The sequence below is a fragment of the Bubalus bubalis genome, chromosome 18 (assembly GCF_019923935.1).
Source record: "Bubalus bubalis isolate 160015118507 breed Murrah chromosome 18, NDDB_SH_1, whole genome shotgun sequence".
In the NCBI taxonomy this organism is placed as follows: domain Eukaryota; kingdom Metazoa; phylum Chordata; class Mammalia; order Artiodactyla; family Bovidae; genus Bubalus; species Bubalus bubalis.
The window spans coordinates 56,137,178-56,153,825 of NC_059174.1; the positions used below are offsets into that span (position 1 = coordinate 56,137,178).

General features: G+C 59.2%; 1 protein-coding gene across 2 annotated transcripts in view; it reads right to left on the reverse strand.

Moving 5' to 3' along the window:
- LRRC4B (leucine rich repeat containing 4B) overlaps positions 1-16,648 on the reverse strand; it is a 43,823-nt gene that overhangs the window by 23,065 nt on the left and 4,110 nt on the right. Inside the window, exons 1-2 of one of the 2 annotated variants that reach the window (XM_025270035.3) lie at positions 4,486-4,725; positions 1,999-2,330 (exon numbers count right to left, since the gene is read on the reverse strand). In XM_025270035.3, the coding sequence (XP_025125820.1) occupies positions 1,999-2,295 (297 nt within the window). In that variant the 5' untranslated portion in view covers positions 2,296-2,330; positions 4,486-4,725. Of the gene's footprint in view, positions 1-1,998; positions 2,331-4,485; positions 4,726-16,648 lie in introns of those variants that run through there. The other variant, XM_025270036.2, reaches the window with a different exon arrangement.

Consider the following 16,648-nt stretch of genomic DNA (forward strand, 5'->3'; position numbering starts at 1 on the left):
TTCCCAGCTCCCCCAGCCTGCCATCAGTCGACTGTGCCTTCCTTCCCTCCTGGAGTGGAAGCCGCCTAGGGAGAGGGAAGGGCCTGGCAGCATCCGTGCGCCATCGCAGGGGTGCCGGAGGACAGGGCGAGGGGCAGGGGGAACAAGGGCGAGAATGGAGGACCCACTTAAGGGAGAGCCGGACAGAGCAGTGAGACTGAAGCTGGACTCCAAGATCAGGAGCAGGAAAGGGAGCCTCTTGGGGGAGGCGGCCTGGAGCCTGGGGGACACAAGTCCTGCAGGAGCGGGGCTGGGCGACGGCGGGGGGCACAGTCTTGTGGGAGCGGGGCTGGGAGACGGGGGGTGGGGGTGGGACACATTCCTGCGGGAGCGGGGCTGGGTGATGGCGGACTCTGGCTTCGGGGTTTCTATCCCCACAGCCACCCAGGAAGCGACAGCCTGGCCTTTGGCATTTCTCTTGACACTGACCACCCCGCCGCCGCACCAAGAGTTCCGCTCTCTGGCCCCACTCATGGGGCCCCAGTCCTCACATGGTCAGATGGGGGGTCCCTGACCCCCTCCCCTTCCTGGGGTCAGGCCAGGAGGTGCAGTGGGGAGCAGATGTTTAGCTCAGACCCCTCTTCTCTTGTGGCTCTACAGGCTGGGATAGAAGAGGCCTGCATGGGGACAGAGGATTGACCAAAGGCCTTTGAAAGAGAGGGTCTCCGACTTCCCGGGTGGTCCAGGAGTTAAGACTCCGTACTCCCAACACAGGGGGCGTGGGTTTGATCCCTGGTTGGGGAAGGTCCTGCCTGCCCTGCCGCAGGGCAAAGCCAAAAACAAACCAACCAACCCCAGTGGTTCTCAGGGCTTCCCTGGTGGTCCAGGGGTTAAGACTTTGCCTTCCAACACAGGAGGTACAGTTTGTTCCATGGGTGAGGAGATCCCACATGCCTCATGGCCAAAAAAAACACCCACACAATCCCTCCCCCCCCGTGGTTCTCAACCAAAGGGGATTCCCTCCGTCCCCCAGGGATGTCTGACATCTGGAGACATGGTTGGGACGGGGCGGGTGGCGGGCGGGGGGGTGGGATGGGTGGGATGCTACTGGCTTCTGGTGTTCAGGGACGCCACTCCACATTCTACAGCCCACAGGATGCCCCGCTCCAAGCAACGATGACTCCCCCAACCAAGGATGATCCCCCACAACCAAGGATGACTCCCCCAACCAAGGATGACTCCCCAACCAAGAATGACTTCCCCCAACCAAGAATGACTTCCCCCAACCAAGAATGACTTCCCCCAACCAAGGATGACTCCCCTAACCAAGGATGAACCCCCAACCAAGAATGATCCAGCCCAAGTCAACAGAGCAGAGAAGGAGATACCCTGCTTCAAAACAGCGCAGCTCTGCCCCCAAAGCGTCCTGGGTGGCCCGTCTTAACCACAATAATAATCAGATGGCACCTGCCCCATTCCAGCACGAGCCAGCACCTGGGAACGCTTGGCTCTCGTAAAGACTCCGTGGGGCCGGGAGCCCCGAACCATAAGCGAATGAGCGCTACCCGTGCCAGAGCAAGTCTACACCCTTGACAAGTATGAAGTCCAGCAGCCCTCGCACCCGCCCTGCGGGCAGAGCTCTTATCATCCCCATTTCCCAGATGGAAAAACTGAGGCCCAGCGTCATGTGCCCAGTGCCCCAGGTGGCGGGCGCAGCAGTGCAGATGGCATGGGGGGCCTCAGTGAAGGGTCACCCCCAGCACGACCTGTGGCTCCTGTGCTATGGGAGGCAGGCAGGCGGTCCTGCTGCAGCCCAGACACATGGAGGAGCCTCATGCTGAGAAAACCTAAGACACAGCCTCGGCTCAAGGGACGAGGATGCACACGGCATCCGAGAAGTGCCCAGGGGACGGAAGGATGGGCTCAAAGAGCTGGTGGCTCAGGGAGGAGGGACCGGCCGCCCGGCCACCACACACGCCCCTGCCCCAGGGCCCCCACGATGGCAGCAGCCTGGCTTACCTGGATGCCGTTCTCCTGCAGGTTCAGGTACCGCGTGTTGACAGGGATGCTGGCCGGGACTTCGGCCAGCTCTCTCCTGGTGCAGATCACCCGACTGGCCTGGTTGCTGCAGGAGCAGGCCGCGGGGCAGGAGGTGGCCGGCGGGGCGCCCCCTCCGGCAGCGGATGTCACGGCCATGCCGCCCCCGCCAGCCCCCAGGGGCGGGGAGAAGAGCCAGAGGAACAGCAGGGCCCCATGGGGCCAGGACATCCTACCGGGCGGCAGTGGGGGGCACAGGGAGCCGCGGGCGCGCGCCATCCTCAATGTTCATGCTCCGCCTGGGCGCCGGGGGGCTGTGGTGTGGGGGAAGAAAAGAAGAGGCTCAGTGAGAGAAGGGACCGCCCCCTCCAGAAGCCCAGCTCCTCCCCTGAGTCCAGACAGCTTTCTGCTGCCACTGCCACCCAAGGCTCAGGACCCAAGGGGGCGAGGCCACCCCAGGTCCCAGGTGATGAGGGCCCAACAGGCCGAGGGAGGCAGACAGCAGGGGCTGACCCTCAGCTCACCATCTCTGTGCTGGGAAGACTTTATGCCCATTTCCCAGAACAGAAAACTGAGTCTAGGGGGAGAGGATGTGTTGACAGGTGGAGACAGCAGCCCAGGTTAAAAACTTGGCTTCTTGTGTGATTTCACAAAGGGATATCAATAGGTGGAGATGGAGTGAGAGACAGATGAGACACAAGTGACAGGCAAAAGGTGATGAGCCAAGCTGAGAAAGTCAGAGCTGGGATCTGGCGCCCGACTCGGCAACCACCAGAGTCCCCTCGCCACCTGCACACACCTCTGGATGCCCCCTCACCCCACTTCTCCTTCCAGGGAGTGCTTGCAGAGGACAGGTTTCCCAGGGACCCAGACACCCCACCCACCATCACACATGGGGCTCCTGTCTCCCTTGCCCCTCCTGGCAGCAGCGGGAAATATTGAAGTTAGACTCAAAGGGGGACCTTGAAGGAGAAGGTGAGGTGCCAGACAAGGCAAGTGGAGAAGTGCCGGGTGTGGGCAGGTGAGGCTGGGAGGAAGCCCGCGGGGAGGCAGGGGACTGGTGGCGATGACAGGGGAGGAGGTGGCCCAGGGTGGCAGGCGCTGGAGGCCACGATGGCGGCTGGTGGGTCTGTGCCAGTGGCTGCCGCAGGATGAGGCTGAGCCGCTGCTGGGGTAGGGGCTGGGTGACTGGGGACTCCCACCCGGAGCTCTGGGAGAGGAGGGGGCGGCGTGGGGTCAGGTCCTCTCACCCCCATCTCCATAGGAGGAGAGACGGGCTAGAGGGAGATGGGCTAATCATGACGGTCGCAGTGAAAACGACAATAACTTGGGAATTGTGAGTCAGCCCCTTCTTGCGCCAGACTGCACACGCTTGTTTAAGCTACCCGGGAGCCTCGGGAGGAAGCTGTGAGGATACCCAGTTGACGGATGAGGCCACTGAGGAGCCTGGGGCTGGCTGGGTAGCGGCAGAAGGGGACTGTGGTCTAGGGTTTATCCCTGGGGCGCCCGGCCCTCCCTTCCAAGCAGCATCTCCATCCCAAGCGCGCACACACACACACACACACGCGCCCACGCCCGCGAGCTCTGCTTCAACACGGCTGACCCGAGAGTTTCCCACGCTGGGGAGTCCAGGGGGACCGGGGATGGGGGGCGGGTGCGGTCTGCACAAACGCGCGCACCCTCAGCGGTGACGGGGCGCGCCCTCGCGCTCCCAGACCCGCGGACCAGGGGCGGCTCGCCCCCGCACTCCGTGAGCACGCACGCGCACACGCTCCAGCCCGCGGTTTCCAACATCATTGTAACTCGGATTAAAAAAAAAAAAAATGCATGTGCGTGTGTCCGTGTGCCTGCGCGCGTGTGTGAGGGGAAGAGCAACAGCTAGACAAGAGAGACAGAGCGGAGAGACAGACACAGACACATAGAGATGGGGTGGGGTGGAGTGGGGTGGGGGGAGGGCTGGTCCTGGGTCTACACCCCAGACTCATCTTTCTGCCCGGAGGGCTAGGGGGCTGCGAGCGCCTCTCTCTGTGCGCGCTGCAAGGGCGGTGGGGTCCTCGCGTCCCTACTGCTCGGTCCTCGTCCTGCGCCCACCATGCCCGTCCCCACCTCACGAGACTGGTGAGAAGCCAGCCCCCCCGCCCTTCCCTCTCCGCCGCCCCCCGCCCCCCAACCGAGCCTAGAGGCCGCGCAGCCCGAGGGGGCCAGGATTCAAGGCCGGGGAACCCCCAGATCGCGATGCCCCTCGGGCGGTGGGAGCCCAATAGCGCCCACCCCAGGTCCAGACAGCCGCTGCGTCTCTCTCCCCGCCGCCTCGATGCCCATCTCGCCCGCTGCCAGCCCGCAGCCACCCCCACCCGCTTCTGCGGCGCCTGGGCCTCCCTCCCCTCCTTCATCGCCCTCTGCCATCTCTCCATGCTTGTCTCCCCCCGCCCCCCCGGCCCCCCGACACACACCGCGAGGGACACTCACCCCAGTGGCTCGGCTTCCGCTGGGCCTCTCCCTGCGCCCCAGGCCCCCCCTCCGCATACCTCCAGCCGCCGGGGGCTCTGCCTCCCCAGTCCTCCAGGGTTTCCCGTCGAGGTTGTGGGGGGGGGGGGCGCAGGGGCTTCTTGGGTCTCCCCGCGCCCCCCCCCTCCTCGCCTGTCGCCCTTCCCACCCCCCCGGGAGGCTCGTCTAGGCCACTGCAGCAACCGTCTCCACCTCCCCTCCCAGCTCGCCTCCTCCGGTCGGCTACCCCCGCCCCCACCTCCGTCCGCCTCCCGTCTCCCCCCAGGGACCCCGGCCCCCTGCTCTCTCCCTGACCCCCCTGCCTCCTCCAGTCCCCCGTCCACCTCTTCAAGGCCCCCCTCCAACCCCCTCCTCAGGCCCCCCCCTCGCTGTCTCGCTGCCCTTGGGACCACCGGGCCCCCCTCTCCTTCTCCTCCATCTCCTCCTCACTCTCGCTGCGCCCCCATCACCCGCTCGTAGGCCGGTCGGGGAGCGCGTCTCGGTCAGATTCTCTGTCCGTCGGTCCGTCCGTCTCGGTCTCCCTCGGCCGGACTCCGTCTGTCTCTCGCTCGCTTTCTCCGCGATTACAATTTCTAGTCACACGGCAGTGCAGAGCCAAGCTGTGCGCCTCGGCTCCCTCCTCCCCCCCATCTTCTTCCTCGCTTCCTGCGCGGGGCGGGCGCCTCCCCTCCCTCCTCCTCGCCCGCCCCCCCACCCCCCACCCCCCACCCCCCACCCTTTCCTTGCGCCGGAGGCCTCCCCCTCCCCCGCTAATCAAAGGCTCTGTTATCTAATTAACCCATTGGTTCTGGGCAGCCGGGGAAGGTCGAGGGAAGCGGGGGAGGAAGGTTGAGAGCTGGGCTGCCCGGGGAAGTGGGGGAAGGGGGGCTCTGGGCCGTGCCAAGCCCGGCCTCGTGGTCCAGACAACCTCACGGGCTGCAAAACCAGGCCGGGCGGGCGCTGGCCGCCCCCCTCCACCGCTGGCCACACCACCCCCTCCCACACCTGCCCCCCAGAGTGCAGACAACCTAGCTAGGGCTCCTCTGCAGGCAGGCGCTCCCCTCAGCACCCCAGAAGCTCCCCCAAGCGCTCCCCCCACCACATGGGCACAGACCTCCACCCCAATATACCAGCGAACCGGGCCCACGTCACCCCAGTCCTTCAGCCCGAGGGCCAACCCCTACTCATATCACAAAGAAACCCACCCGCAGATGCAGTCCCCTCCCGCTGGACCTCAGCTGTTTCGAGCTACCTGCCTCCTGATACACTTCTGCAAAATGGGCAGGGCAGCCTCTTCCGTTCATTCTACTCATCCATTAGTCGATGAATCCATCCATCCAACAGATTTTTCCCCCCATGTCCCTACTATGTGCAGATGCCCTTAGAAATGTTGACAAACGCTACCGCCACCCTCCAGGCCCCACCGTCAAGCAGCAGCAGTAGAAAACGATAAGATCAAGCACCAGGGGGTCTGGGTTTGAGTCCTGGACTTGCTGTGTGACCTCGGGCCAGTGACTTCATTTTTCTGAGCTGCAGAAAAACGCGGTGAGACAGGGATAATAATAGTATCTATCTCACGGGGCCACTGGGGGACTGACTGGCTCAGGAAATGGCTCTCTCTTGACAGTAAATGCAGATCTGACCACTTCTTATCCCCACCACCATCTCCCCTAGGTGATCAAAGGTGCCTCCTCACTGGTCTCCCCTCTCTGACTCTCGCCCTCCCTCCCAGACTATTCCCACAGGTGGTCTGAGGGGTCCCGCCCCTCCAGTGCTCAGAGGCCCTCACACGCTGTCTGGCTGGGTGGAGGGGGTGGGGGGGGTGGGGAGTAGGTGTGTGTGTGTAACCTGACCAAGGTTAAGCAGACCCTCTGCTGCTCCCCTGCTCACTCAACCACTTCGGGACACAGTAACTTCTTGCTGCTTCCGGATCTGGGCACACACTACTGCCTCGGGGCCTTTGCACATGCTCTTCCCACTGCCTGGAACCTCAGGCGTGCCATCCTCCTTCAGGTCTTTGAACACCTGGCATCACACAGCACCGCTGCCTCACACCAGAACATTCTCTGCTTTGTCTATGTTGCATGTGTTACCCTCTGACTGGGGCTTCCCTGGTGGCTCAGTGGGAAAGAATCTGCCTGCCATTGCAGGAGATGCAAATTTGATCCCTGGAGAAGGGAAGATCCCCTGGAGGAGGGCGTGGCAACCCACTCCCAGTATTGTTGTCTGGAGAATCCCATGGACAGAATAGCCTGGTGGACTACAGTCCGTGGGGTCACAAAGAGTTGGACACGACTGCAGTGACTGAACAACAAGCCCATGAGTGTAAGCTCCTCAAGGGCAGGGACCGCGTCTAATGTGTGCACTCTGGTTCCCGGCACTTAGATGGCGCCTGGCACAGGGTAGGTGCTCAATGAACCCCGAGTGGAGGCATCAGCAGGTAAGTTATCTGACTCATCTAGACTCCTTCCCTCCTACCGTCACCCAGAGATACCCCTCTCTGCACACTCAGCCCAGATACGCACCCCCAGCTGCACATCTCAGGCTCACCCCCTACACATCCTGGATCCCAACGTTCCCTCCCATCCCGGGAGGCCAGCCTGGTGGAGGCAGCACATCCATATACCATGAACACAACCGCCTTCAGCTGGACATCCGTGCCCACGCCATGGTGCCACCTGGCTGATCGGCTCCCAGATACTCTACCCAAGGCCCCCAGGGCAGCTGTGTTCACCCACCAAACGCAGGCCAATCTGAGGGGAGCCACATCTCCGATGCCACCTGTGTGGGCTACACTGCTGTGCGCCAAGGGGACACCTGGCCCCAGATACATCCCTCCAAACCAGCTAACAGAAGTGCTGGCTAACCCTCTTCAGGGCTGAGGTACACGCCTGACTCACAGCATCTCCTTGAATAATGCCACCACCATGCACGAATGTCCGCCATGTATCTGGCCCAGCGAGATCTCTACCCGTCGATCCCAGTGGCTCGTCACTGAGGTTGGGACCCCTCGGTGCAGCAGTTGCCCCAGCGACCCCCTCAAAGCCCTTCCTGCAGCCTTCCCTACCAGGGCTCCCTCTGGCTTTCCCCGGGTCCCCCTGGCTCTCCAGCCCCTCCCTTACCCTTTACCTCAACTTCTTGGGGTTTTCTTCATTTCTCCCAGCCTCTTCCCCCAGGCTCCTTGGGCCAAACACCTCGCTCCCTTTAAAGACAGTTTTTCCCTGCTTTTGTTCCAGACCTTCACACCCCAGCTCTGGTCAGCTGTCAGTATTAGAGGGACTGGGCTCTGTGCCTACAGGTTGGCTAGCATTTACCATTGCTCTCCCATTGGCCCTCTGACAGGGGACTGCTCTTACTCCCATTTCACAGACAGGAAAAGTGAGGCAGAGAGAAGCAAAGTCACCTGTTCAAGGCCAAAGACATAGCTGGGACAGGGCCCCTCCCTGTCAGCCTCCCCAGAGCTGAGGGGCTCCAGACTTTCCAGTTTGTCCTGATAGCAGGGACAATTCTCCTGGGGGACCTGCTCAAAGGTGACCTGCCTTCTGTGTCCCCTACTGGCCGGGGTGCACCTGTGGCAGTGATGGGGAGCTCCAGTCTTTCACTATATGGGCCCAGCGCCAACTGAGTGCTGCCTGCCGTCACCTGGTGTGTGTGTGCTAAGCCACTCAGTCGTGTCAGACTCTGCAACGCTATGGACTGTAGCCCGCCAGGCTCCTCTGTCCATGGGGATTCTCCAGGCAAGAATACTGGAGTGGGTTGCCATTTCCTCCTCCAGAGGATCTTCCCAACCCTGGGATCGAACCCGCGTCTCTTAATGTCTCCTGCACTGGCAGGCAGGTTCTTTACCCCTAGTGCCACCTGGGGGGCCCCCTCCCCTGGAGCTGCTGGCTTCTCCCTGTGGCCCTGGAGGAAGTCATTGTCCTTGTGCCTGTTTCCCAGATGGAGAAGCAGATCCTGAGGGTTGCAGGTACCGGCCGATTGTCATGGAGCCCGGAGGCGGGACAGTTGGGACTGGAACCCAAGCCCCAGCCCTGGGCCAGGTCACCGTGCTGCCTCTCTCACCCCAGCGCCCTGGAGAAGCCTTGACACTAGGATCCTCCACCGCTATGTGGTGCAAGAGACAAAGCCGACGCAGAGCTGCGAGAGGGCCCAGAGAGAAGAGGTGTGAGAAGCACAAAGGGACAGACAGAGTCAGCGAGGAAGCAGAGACCAAGGCCAGGTGGCAAGACAGAAAACGTGCTAGTCGCTCAGTTGTGTTCGACTCTTTGCGACCCCATGGACGGTAGCCCGCCAGGCTCCTCTGTCCACGGAATTCTCCGGGCAAGAATACTGGAGTGGGTTGCCGTTCTTCTCTCCAGGGGCTCTTTGTGACTCAGGGATCGAACCCAGGTCTCCTGCATTGCAGGTGGACTCTCTACCGTCTGAGGCACCAGGGGAGGGAGAGGGAGAGGCTTCAAGGGGGAACAGAGGAACCTAGACAGGAAGCTGAGATCCAGGGGGAAAGTGGAGGCATGGAGGCACAGGCCTCACCAGCTTCCCCATCCTCCCAAGCCCCCAGTCCTGAGAACTCTCAGGGCATCGCGCCTAAGAGGATTCAAGCAGACGCAGCTGGGAAATTCAGGGGCCCAGGAGAGGCGGGGCGAGGAGAAAAGGGAGGCAGGGAACATTCCTGTCGGGGCGTACTCATTTTTTTTCCTGGGGGAAGTTCAGAAGGTGAGAGAAGAGATAGGAAATTGACTGCCGTCGCAGCAAGAGGAATGGAGGTTAGATCTAAAGAAGAACTTCCCGACTGTGAGGGACTGGGTGGGGGCGGGGGGGAGAGGAGCCTGGAGCCAGGAGGGTGGAGAGACATCAAAGCCGGGCAGAGAGGATCTCTTCCCTCTCTGGATGTCTGTCCTGCGGGGGGGCCAGAAGCTGTTAAGGTGGGGAGGGGGGAGGGTGCCGGCAGGCTTCAGGGTTGGATGAAACGAGTTCACACGCGTGTCTCTCTGAGCCAGTCCGTGTCCTGAATGCTTTTAAAATAAAAGCACCCCCAAAGCCTCAGGAGTTGACAGTCGCCTAACTTTTGAGCTAGAACCACCCTAGAAATAGGGTGGCCCAGACCCCTCACGATTGCTGCTGGGGACAGTTTGGGGTCTCAGCTCAGGACTGGCCCATGCTCCCCCCAGCAGGGGTAGGCTAGGGAGGGGTGACTTGCTGGGTCAGGGAGCCTATATTTTCCTGTCTTCCCCCAACACCCGCCCCAGAGACGCACTGGCGGGGTCATTTATTTGATCTTTCATCTATTCATTGGAGGGATATTTACAGAGGGGCTGCTCCTGCTCCGCGCCACCTCCCAAGGTTCCGCCCACATCCCAGGTTTGTTCCCTCCTCTGGGCCTTGGCTCCTGTTGTTGCCTCTGCCTGAAGCGGGCCTCCTTGGGTCTGCGTGTCTCCCTCTGTCTCCATTCTGGCCTCTGTTCCAATGCCACCTCCGGGAGGGTGTCTCGGCCCTCCGCCCCCCATCCCACCCCTTACATTTCACTTCCTTCCCTTCACAACCCTCATCGGCTGGCCCGACCTTATCTGATGGATCACGACTGGTCCTGCTGATTGCCTGTCTGAGCACTAGGAGGTGAGCTCCCCAGGCAGGGGGTTCCTCTGTCCAGCTGCATCCTGGATGCCTGTAACCCTCTGGGCATCCACAGAGCCTCTCCACACTCACAGAACGGAGGTGCCAGCGAGCGCCGCCTACCGCTGGGTTCCCTGCCAGCTGCGGGGCCTCAGGTGCAGAGGAACCTGCCTTTGTTTGGGGGGAGTTAGCAGTCCAGAGGGGAGACCCACAAAGGGCTGAGTGAGAGCGTGAGCTCAGGGTTGAAGGCCCTGGAGCGTCTCTGAGGGGCGCCGCCCCTGGCCGGGGGAGGTGATGGCAAAGCTGAAAGCTGCAGGATCATCGCCAAGGCTCGCGGGTGAAGACGGGCTCGTGGGGTGGAGACCCCCTGCGTACAAAGCCCTGGGGACTAGAGAGGCGGGTGGGAGCCGGGGATCTGCAGAGTCCAGCTCCGTTACAAAGACGTCCTGCCTCCACTGCCCGCTGAGAGGTGGGGGTGTGGACGCTGGGGTTGGGAGGCTGTGACAGGGGAGCGTGGGGTCTGCTCTGGGTTGGGAAGTTCCCCCTGAGTGGACTCTTGGGAGAGACTGGAGGCCAGGGGTGAGCTGGGTCAAAGGTCCAGGGAGAGAGGATGAGGCTGGGGCAGGGGGACCACAGGGGTGGAGAGGAGGAGAAGGAAAAGATACAGCCAGTTTGCAACAGTGGCAGAAGCAGGTGATGAGGCAGGAGGAGAGGCCTGGGTCTTCTGATCCATCCAGGGGTCAAATTCTTAGAGCCAGGGAAGTGGAGAGGGCGGGGAAAGAGGTTGGAGAGGGGAGGAGAATGGTGAGGTGGCTAGACACCCTCCTAACCCCAATCTTTACTGCAGGAGGCACTGGTGGAGGGACCCTGGGCCTGGCTGCTCTGTGTTGCTGGCGGTGCTATCTTGGGCCAGCTCCTCCCCCTCTCTGGGCTCCCATTTCCTCCTCTAACACAGGATGTCAGTGATAGAGCAGCTTAGAGCTGGAGCAAGGCGGCCCAGGAAGGGGTCTGGCCAGTAAGTGACGGGCAAGGGTCAGCTGGGACTCATAGTCCGGCTGGTGCGTGGGGAAAGAAGCGAACCCATTCCAGTCCCAGGCTGCTGCCAATTTTCTGCTGGGAACCATACCTTGCACCTCTGTTTCCTCATCTGAGAAATGGGAATTGAAAACAGGTACCCTATGAAAGCTGAGCACTGAAGAATTGATGCTTTTGAACTGTGGTGTTGGAGAAGACTCTTGAGAGTCCCTTGGACTGCAAGGAGATCCAACCAGTCCACCCTAAGGAAATCAGTCCTGAATATTCGTTGGAAGGACTGACGGTGAAGCTGAAACTCCAATACTTTGGCCACCTGATGGGAAGAGCTGACTCATTTGAAAAGACCCTGATGCTGGGAGGGATTGAAGGCAGGAGGAGAGGGGGACGACAGTGGATGAGATGGTTGGATGGCATCATAGACTCAATGGACATGAGTTTGGGTAGACTCTGGGAGTTGGTGATGGACAGGGAGACCTGGCATGCTGTGGTTCATGGGGTTGCAAAGAGTCGGACACAATTGAGCGACTGAACTCATCTGAACTGAACCCTATGACAGGGGCTTCCCAGGTGGTGCTATTGGTAAAGAACCCGCCTGCCAATGCAGGAGATATAACATACAGGGGTTCAGTCCCTCATGGTGGGAGTGGGGAATACTCCCTGGAGGAGGGCATGGCAGCTCACTCCAGTATTCTTGCTTGGAGAATCCCCATGGAGAGAGGAGCCTGGCAGGCTACAGTCCATAGGATCTCATAGAGTCGGACATGACAGAAGTGACTTAGCGTGCACCATATGAGAAAGGGCTGGGAGGGCAGGGGATGAGGAAAGAGCAGCAGCTGTTTGCCAGCCAGTGTGGGACCAGTTCAGTATTTGAATGGGTCACTGTCCCCCAGCACCTTCTCTCTGCGCTGTTGGGTGTGGTCACCAGCACGTGTGGCTTCAGGCACTTGCCACGTGGTGAGTGCAACTGAGGAACTGAACTGCTGATTTACTTTAAATTTATCTAGAAAAAAATTTTCTTTTGGCTGCATCCTGTGGCATGTGGGATCTCAGCTCTTCCACCAAGGATCGAACCCATACCCTTGCAGTGGAAGGGCGGAGTCCTAACCACTGGATCACCAAGGAAGTCCCACTTTAAATTAATCTAAATGTCGATGGCCACACGTGACTGACCGTAGTGGTTCCTGTGTTGGGCGGTGTGGTACGGCCATCCCAGTGCCTCCCAGTTCAGCCTCAGTCTCACTTGGAACCAGTTCTGAGTCCCCAGGACTTGGGCTCCTGCTCAGACACCTTGCCCGACAGCCTCACAGTGCTCTGGAAGGACTCTGAAGAAGATCAAAGCTGGAGAAACTAACTTAACTGAGAGCAGGGCACCCAAGCCAGTCTGGCTCCACCTGTTATACTCCATGCCAGGCTTCTGCTGAGGCCCACTTCACAGAAGAGCATACTGAGGCGCCGTGAGAGTCCCAAGTCCTCAATGTACCCGTGACCCCGCCTGGTCCTGGGTAGGAGCCCAGAGAGGGAAGGAAGCCGAACCTCCAGGCCCCCTATACTCTGAGTGACTCTGGATATTGGGGTGGGGAGGAGCTAACACCACTGTTGAATTGAATCTACCCAGGAGAGAACTAGGACCTAGGCTGGTGTTGATGGCTTTCAAAACAGTGGCCACTGCCAAGGCTTCGTAGGGGTGCATGGGGGTGAGTTTGCAGGTGGGGAGGGCCCTGGTGTGAGCCAGCCTGCGTGTGACCTCCCTCCCCTTTGCTTCCCTTGCTGTCCCCTGGAAGGCTGATGTTGCCCTCTGTTTTCCATCTCAGGGTGTGCAGAACTACTACATTTTTTAAAAAAAGAGGAGAGGGGAGAGGTGGTTCTACTAACAGGAACCAGAAGTTGAAAACTCCTTGAACAGGAGCACATTCCTTAGACATCAGTGCATCCAGATCCACTGGGGACTTTGTGAAAGTGTAGGTTCCGATTCGGTGGGTCCAAGATGAGGTGGAGATCCCACATCTCCCAGGGACGCTGGTCCTGCAGCAAGTAGTCAAGGGCCCCCTAAACGTGCAGTCCCATCCCACATTCCATTTCCGGATGAGAAAGGAACCCTCCCACTGCCCCTGCCCTGTCTAAGGGTGTGCTGGGGGTGGGGGGCGGTGCACACCTGGGTTAGCACCTCGATTGTCACACTTACTAGACATGGGACCTTGGAAAGGGGACATTGCCTCTCAGGGCCTCAGTGTGCTCATCTGTAAGATGCAGAAAATAGCTCATGAAATGAGCTATTTCATTAGAACTTAGGAAAATAGCTAATGATGAGGAAAAATAGCTAATCAGCTTCTTTGGATGGTGGGGAATCTGTGGTCCCATATCTGTGATGGTATCTGTGATGGGCTGAGCGCAGTGCCTGACACATAGAAAGGTCTCAATAAAGCTCTTCTGTGACTGACCATCCTTCTCCTCCTACATAGCGTCGGGCTGTCAGAGTGGGAAGAGCATGGCCGTCAGGGAGGCCTGGGTCTACGCTAACTCGCTGCTTTCTCGCCATGTTCCCCTCCGGCCCCCAGGTGGGGACTCAGGGTGACCTGTCTAGTGCTGGGCACAGTGGTAGTGGTAACAATCATTATTGTTGTTGTTCAGTCACTCAGTCGTGTCCGACTCTCTGCAACCCCATGGGCTGCAGCACACCAGGCTTCCCTGTCCTTCACCATCTCCAGGAGTTTGCTCAGACTCATGTCCATTGAGTCAGTGATGCCATCCAATCATCTCACCCTCAGTCACCCCCTTCTCCTCCTGCCCTCAATCTTTCCCAGCTTCAGGGTCTTTACCAGTATTATTATTAGTAAATAATTAATAACTGTTATTGTTTATTCTTACTGGGTCAGAAGAACAAATCTTTTTCTCATTGTGACTCCATCCCCTACCCCCCCATATGTATATCCAGCATTTCTAAATGGATCAAAAATGTCCATTTATCACTGGGTGGGGGGGCCCACAGAATCACCTGAGGGGCCTTTGTGCTCTGCCCAGGCCCAGCTGGACGCCCCCACCTTGGCGAGGGAAGTAATCTGTGACAATGGGCCCCAGGGGATAGGATATGTCTTATCCCTTCTAGGGTTTGAAGGGCATTAACAAGATTGGGAGGCCAGGAACATGTGAGTTACCAGAACTCCAGTGTCTCCTTTGAAGTCTAACCTTTTGAATTGATTATTATTAACAATCTCATTATCATTATTATTAACAATCCTAATTGCCACTCAGGGGCCTGATGGGCCAGCATGTTGCCCTCTCTGGGTCTCAGTTTCCTCCCCCTGGAAAGCAGTGTCTCAGCTGGGACAGGCAAGCCACAGGGTGGCCAGCGCCTGGGTTTGCGGTCCCAGCCCTGCCATTGTTGGCTTGGTGATCTTGGGCACAGGACCTCATCTCTCCCAGCCTCAGTTCCCCCTTTTGTCAAACTAGGGACGATGATCGTGCCTCCCTCCCAGGACTCCCAAGAGGAGATAACAGGACGAATCCACATGGAATGACCCGCACAGATCCTGGCCCAGAGTAAGTTCTAATGAATGTCAGCTTTTATCACTATCTCCAGCCCTGTGTTTGAGGGTTCCAGACAAGTGGATGGCAGATCTCCACACTTACTGCCTGGGGTTGGCCCTCTGGGAGAGCTGGGGCTGCCACTGCTTTCTGACCCTTGTCACAGTGTTTGAACAAGAGCTCTGGGGTTTAAGCTCAACACTTTGACAGGAGTATGGGCTGAGGGGTTCAGGGGGACCCAGTTGGAGACAGGAAGGGGGTGGCCTGGGTCACTGCACCAGCCCCACCTCGCTCCCTCTCTCCTCCCCATCTGGGTCACACACAGGCTTCTCAAATCCCCCTTCCACACACACAGACCAGGACCCAGCGTTCTCACTCTCTGCAGCTCTCTTGGGGAACCCAGCTGTCCCCTGGGATGGACTCCCGCCTGCAAAGCCCCTACCAGCCCATCTCTCAGGTGTCAGATGCAGCCTGTCCACTCCACCTGCCATGACAACAGTTGCGTGTAGGTTTCCAGGCAACAAGGGGGCATTCTGCCACTCTGTTAACTCTCCCGCCACCCCCCTCTATGGCAGAGCCACCCCACTCTCAGGGACTGGGAAGGGAAGGGAAAGGAGGTTCTCCCTAGCAAAGAGGAGGGGGTTTCTAAAGTCAGAGATGAGGAGGCTTCCTACACCCTGCCAGAGAGGAAACACGGTCATTCTCCCTTCACCCCGACAAGGGTGATGATGGAGCAACTGATGGTGGGGCTGGGCATGGTCACGGCACCAAGGGGACCTCATGTCACCCTGACTCCAAGATGAGACCAAGTGAAGCCCCTCCTCCCCTGGAACCGAGCCCCATGTCCTCTGAGACCTGCACTGGCACCGGTGAGCTTCCAAGTGTGTACCTGCCCTTCCTTCAACACACAGGGAAGCCCCCCCTGCCTTTGGGCTGCAACCTGACCCATGGGGGACACGGGTAGGGTCTGGGGCCCACCCTGGCTGTCAGTAAGCCAAGGACGGGCTGTAACACGGTGGCTTCATGCAGCGCTGGCTCTAGACACCTCAAGGGGCTGTGGCCATGGAGAACTTGTGTGTACTCTGCAGCCTGGTGGTCTTATGAGTCTTCCCTCCCTTGGTGTGGCAGGGAGGCAGGCCCTGGCTCCAAGGAGGCTCAGAGCTGGGGCAACACTGCCCCAAAGAATGATGGAGCAAGAGGAACAGGCAGAGAGAGCCCCAATTCTGGAAGAAAACCAAGGGAAGAAGTGTAGACAGTGCGTCTGGGGGGTGGTGGTAAGAGCCACTTGGAGGGAGAGAAGAGAAAATAGCAGAGGTGGAAAACTCAGCTGACTATAGCACTGGGTAGGGAAGACAGATGGAGAAGGCAATGGCACCCCACTCCAGTACTCTTGCCTGGCAAATCCCATGGATGGAGGAGCCTGGTAGGCTGTGGTCCATGGGGTTGCTAAGAGTCGGACCCAACTGAGCAACTTCACTTTCAGTTTTCACTTTCATGCATTGGAGAAGAAATGGCAACCCACTCCAGTGTTCTTGCCTGGAGAATCCCAGAGACGGGGGAGCCTGGTGGGCTGCCGTCTATGGGGTCGCACAGAGTCGGACACGACTGAAGCAACTTAGCAGCAGCAGCAGGGAAGACAGATGGATGAAGCAGATTAGAAAAGAGTAGGGAGGGCTGGCCCTCAGGACACCCAAGCACAGCCCATTGCTACCCAGAGGTAGGAGGTGGGGGAGAAATATTCAAAAGAACCTGATAAGTTGCTTATTTCTTTTTGAGGTATAATTGAATATTATATTATATTAGCTTTAAGTGTATAGCACAATGGACTTCCCAGGTGGCTCAGTGGTAAAGAATCCACCTGACAAGCAGGAGACACAGGTTTGATCTCTGGGTCAGAAAGATCTCTTTGAGAAGGGAATGGCAACCCACCCCAGTATCCTTGCCTGGGAAATCCTAGGGACAGAGGACCCTAGCAGAC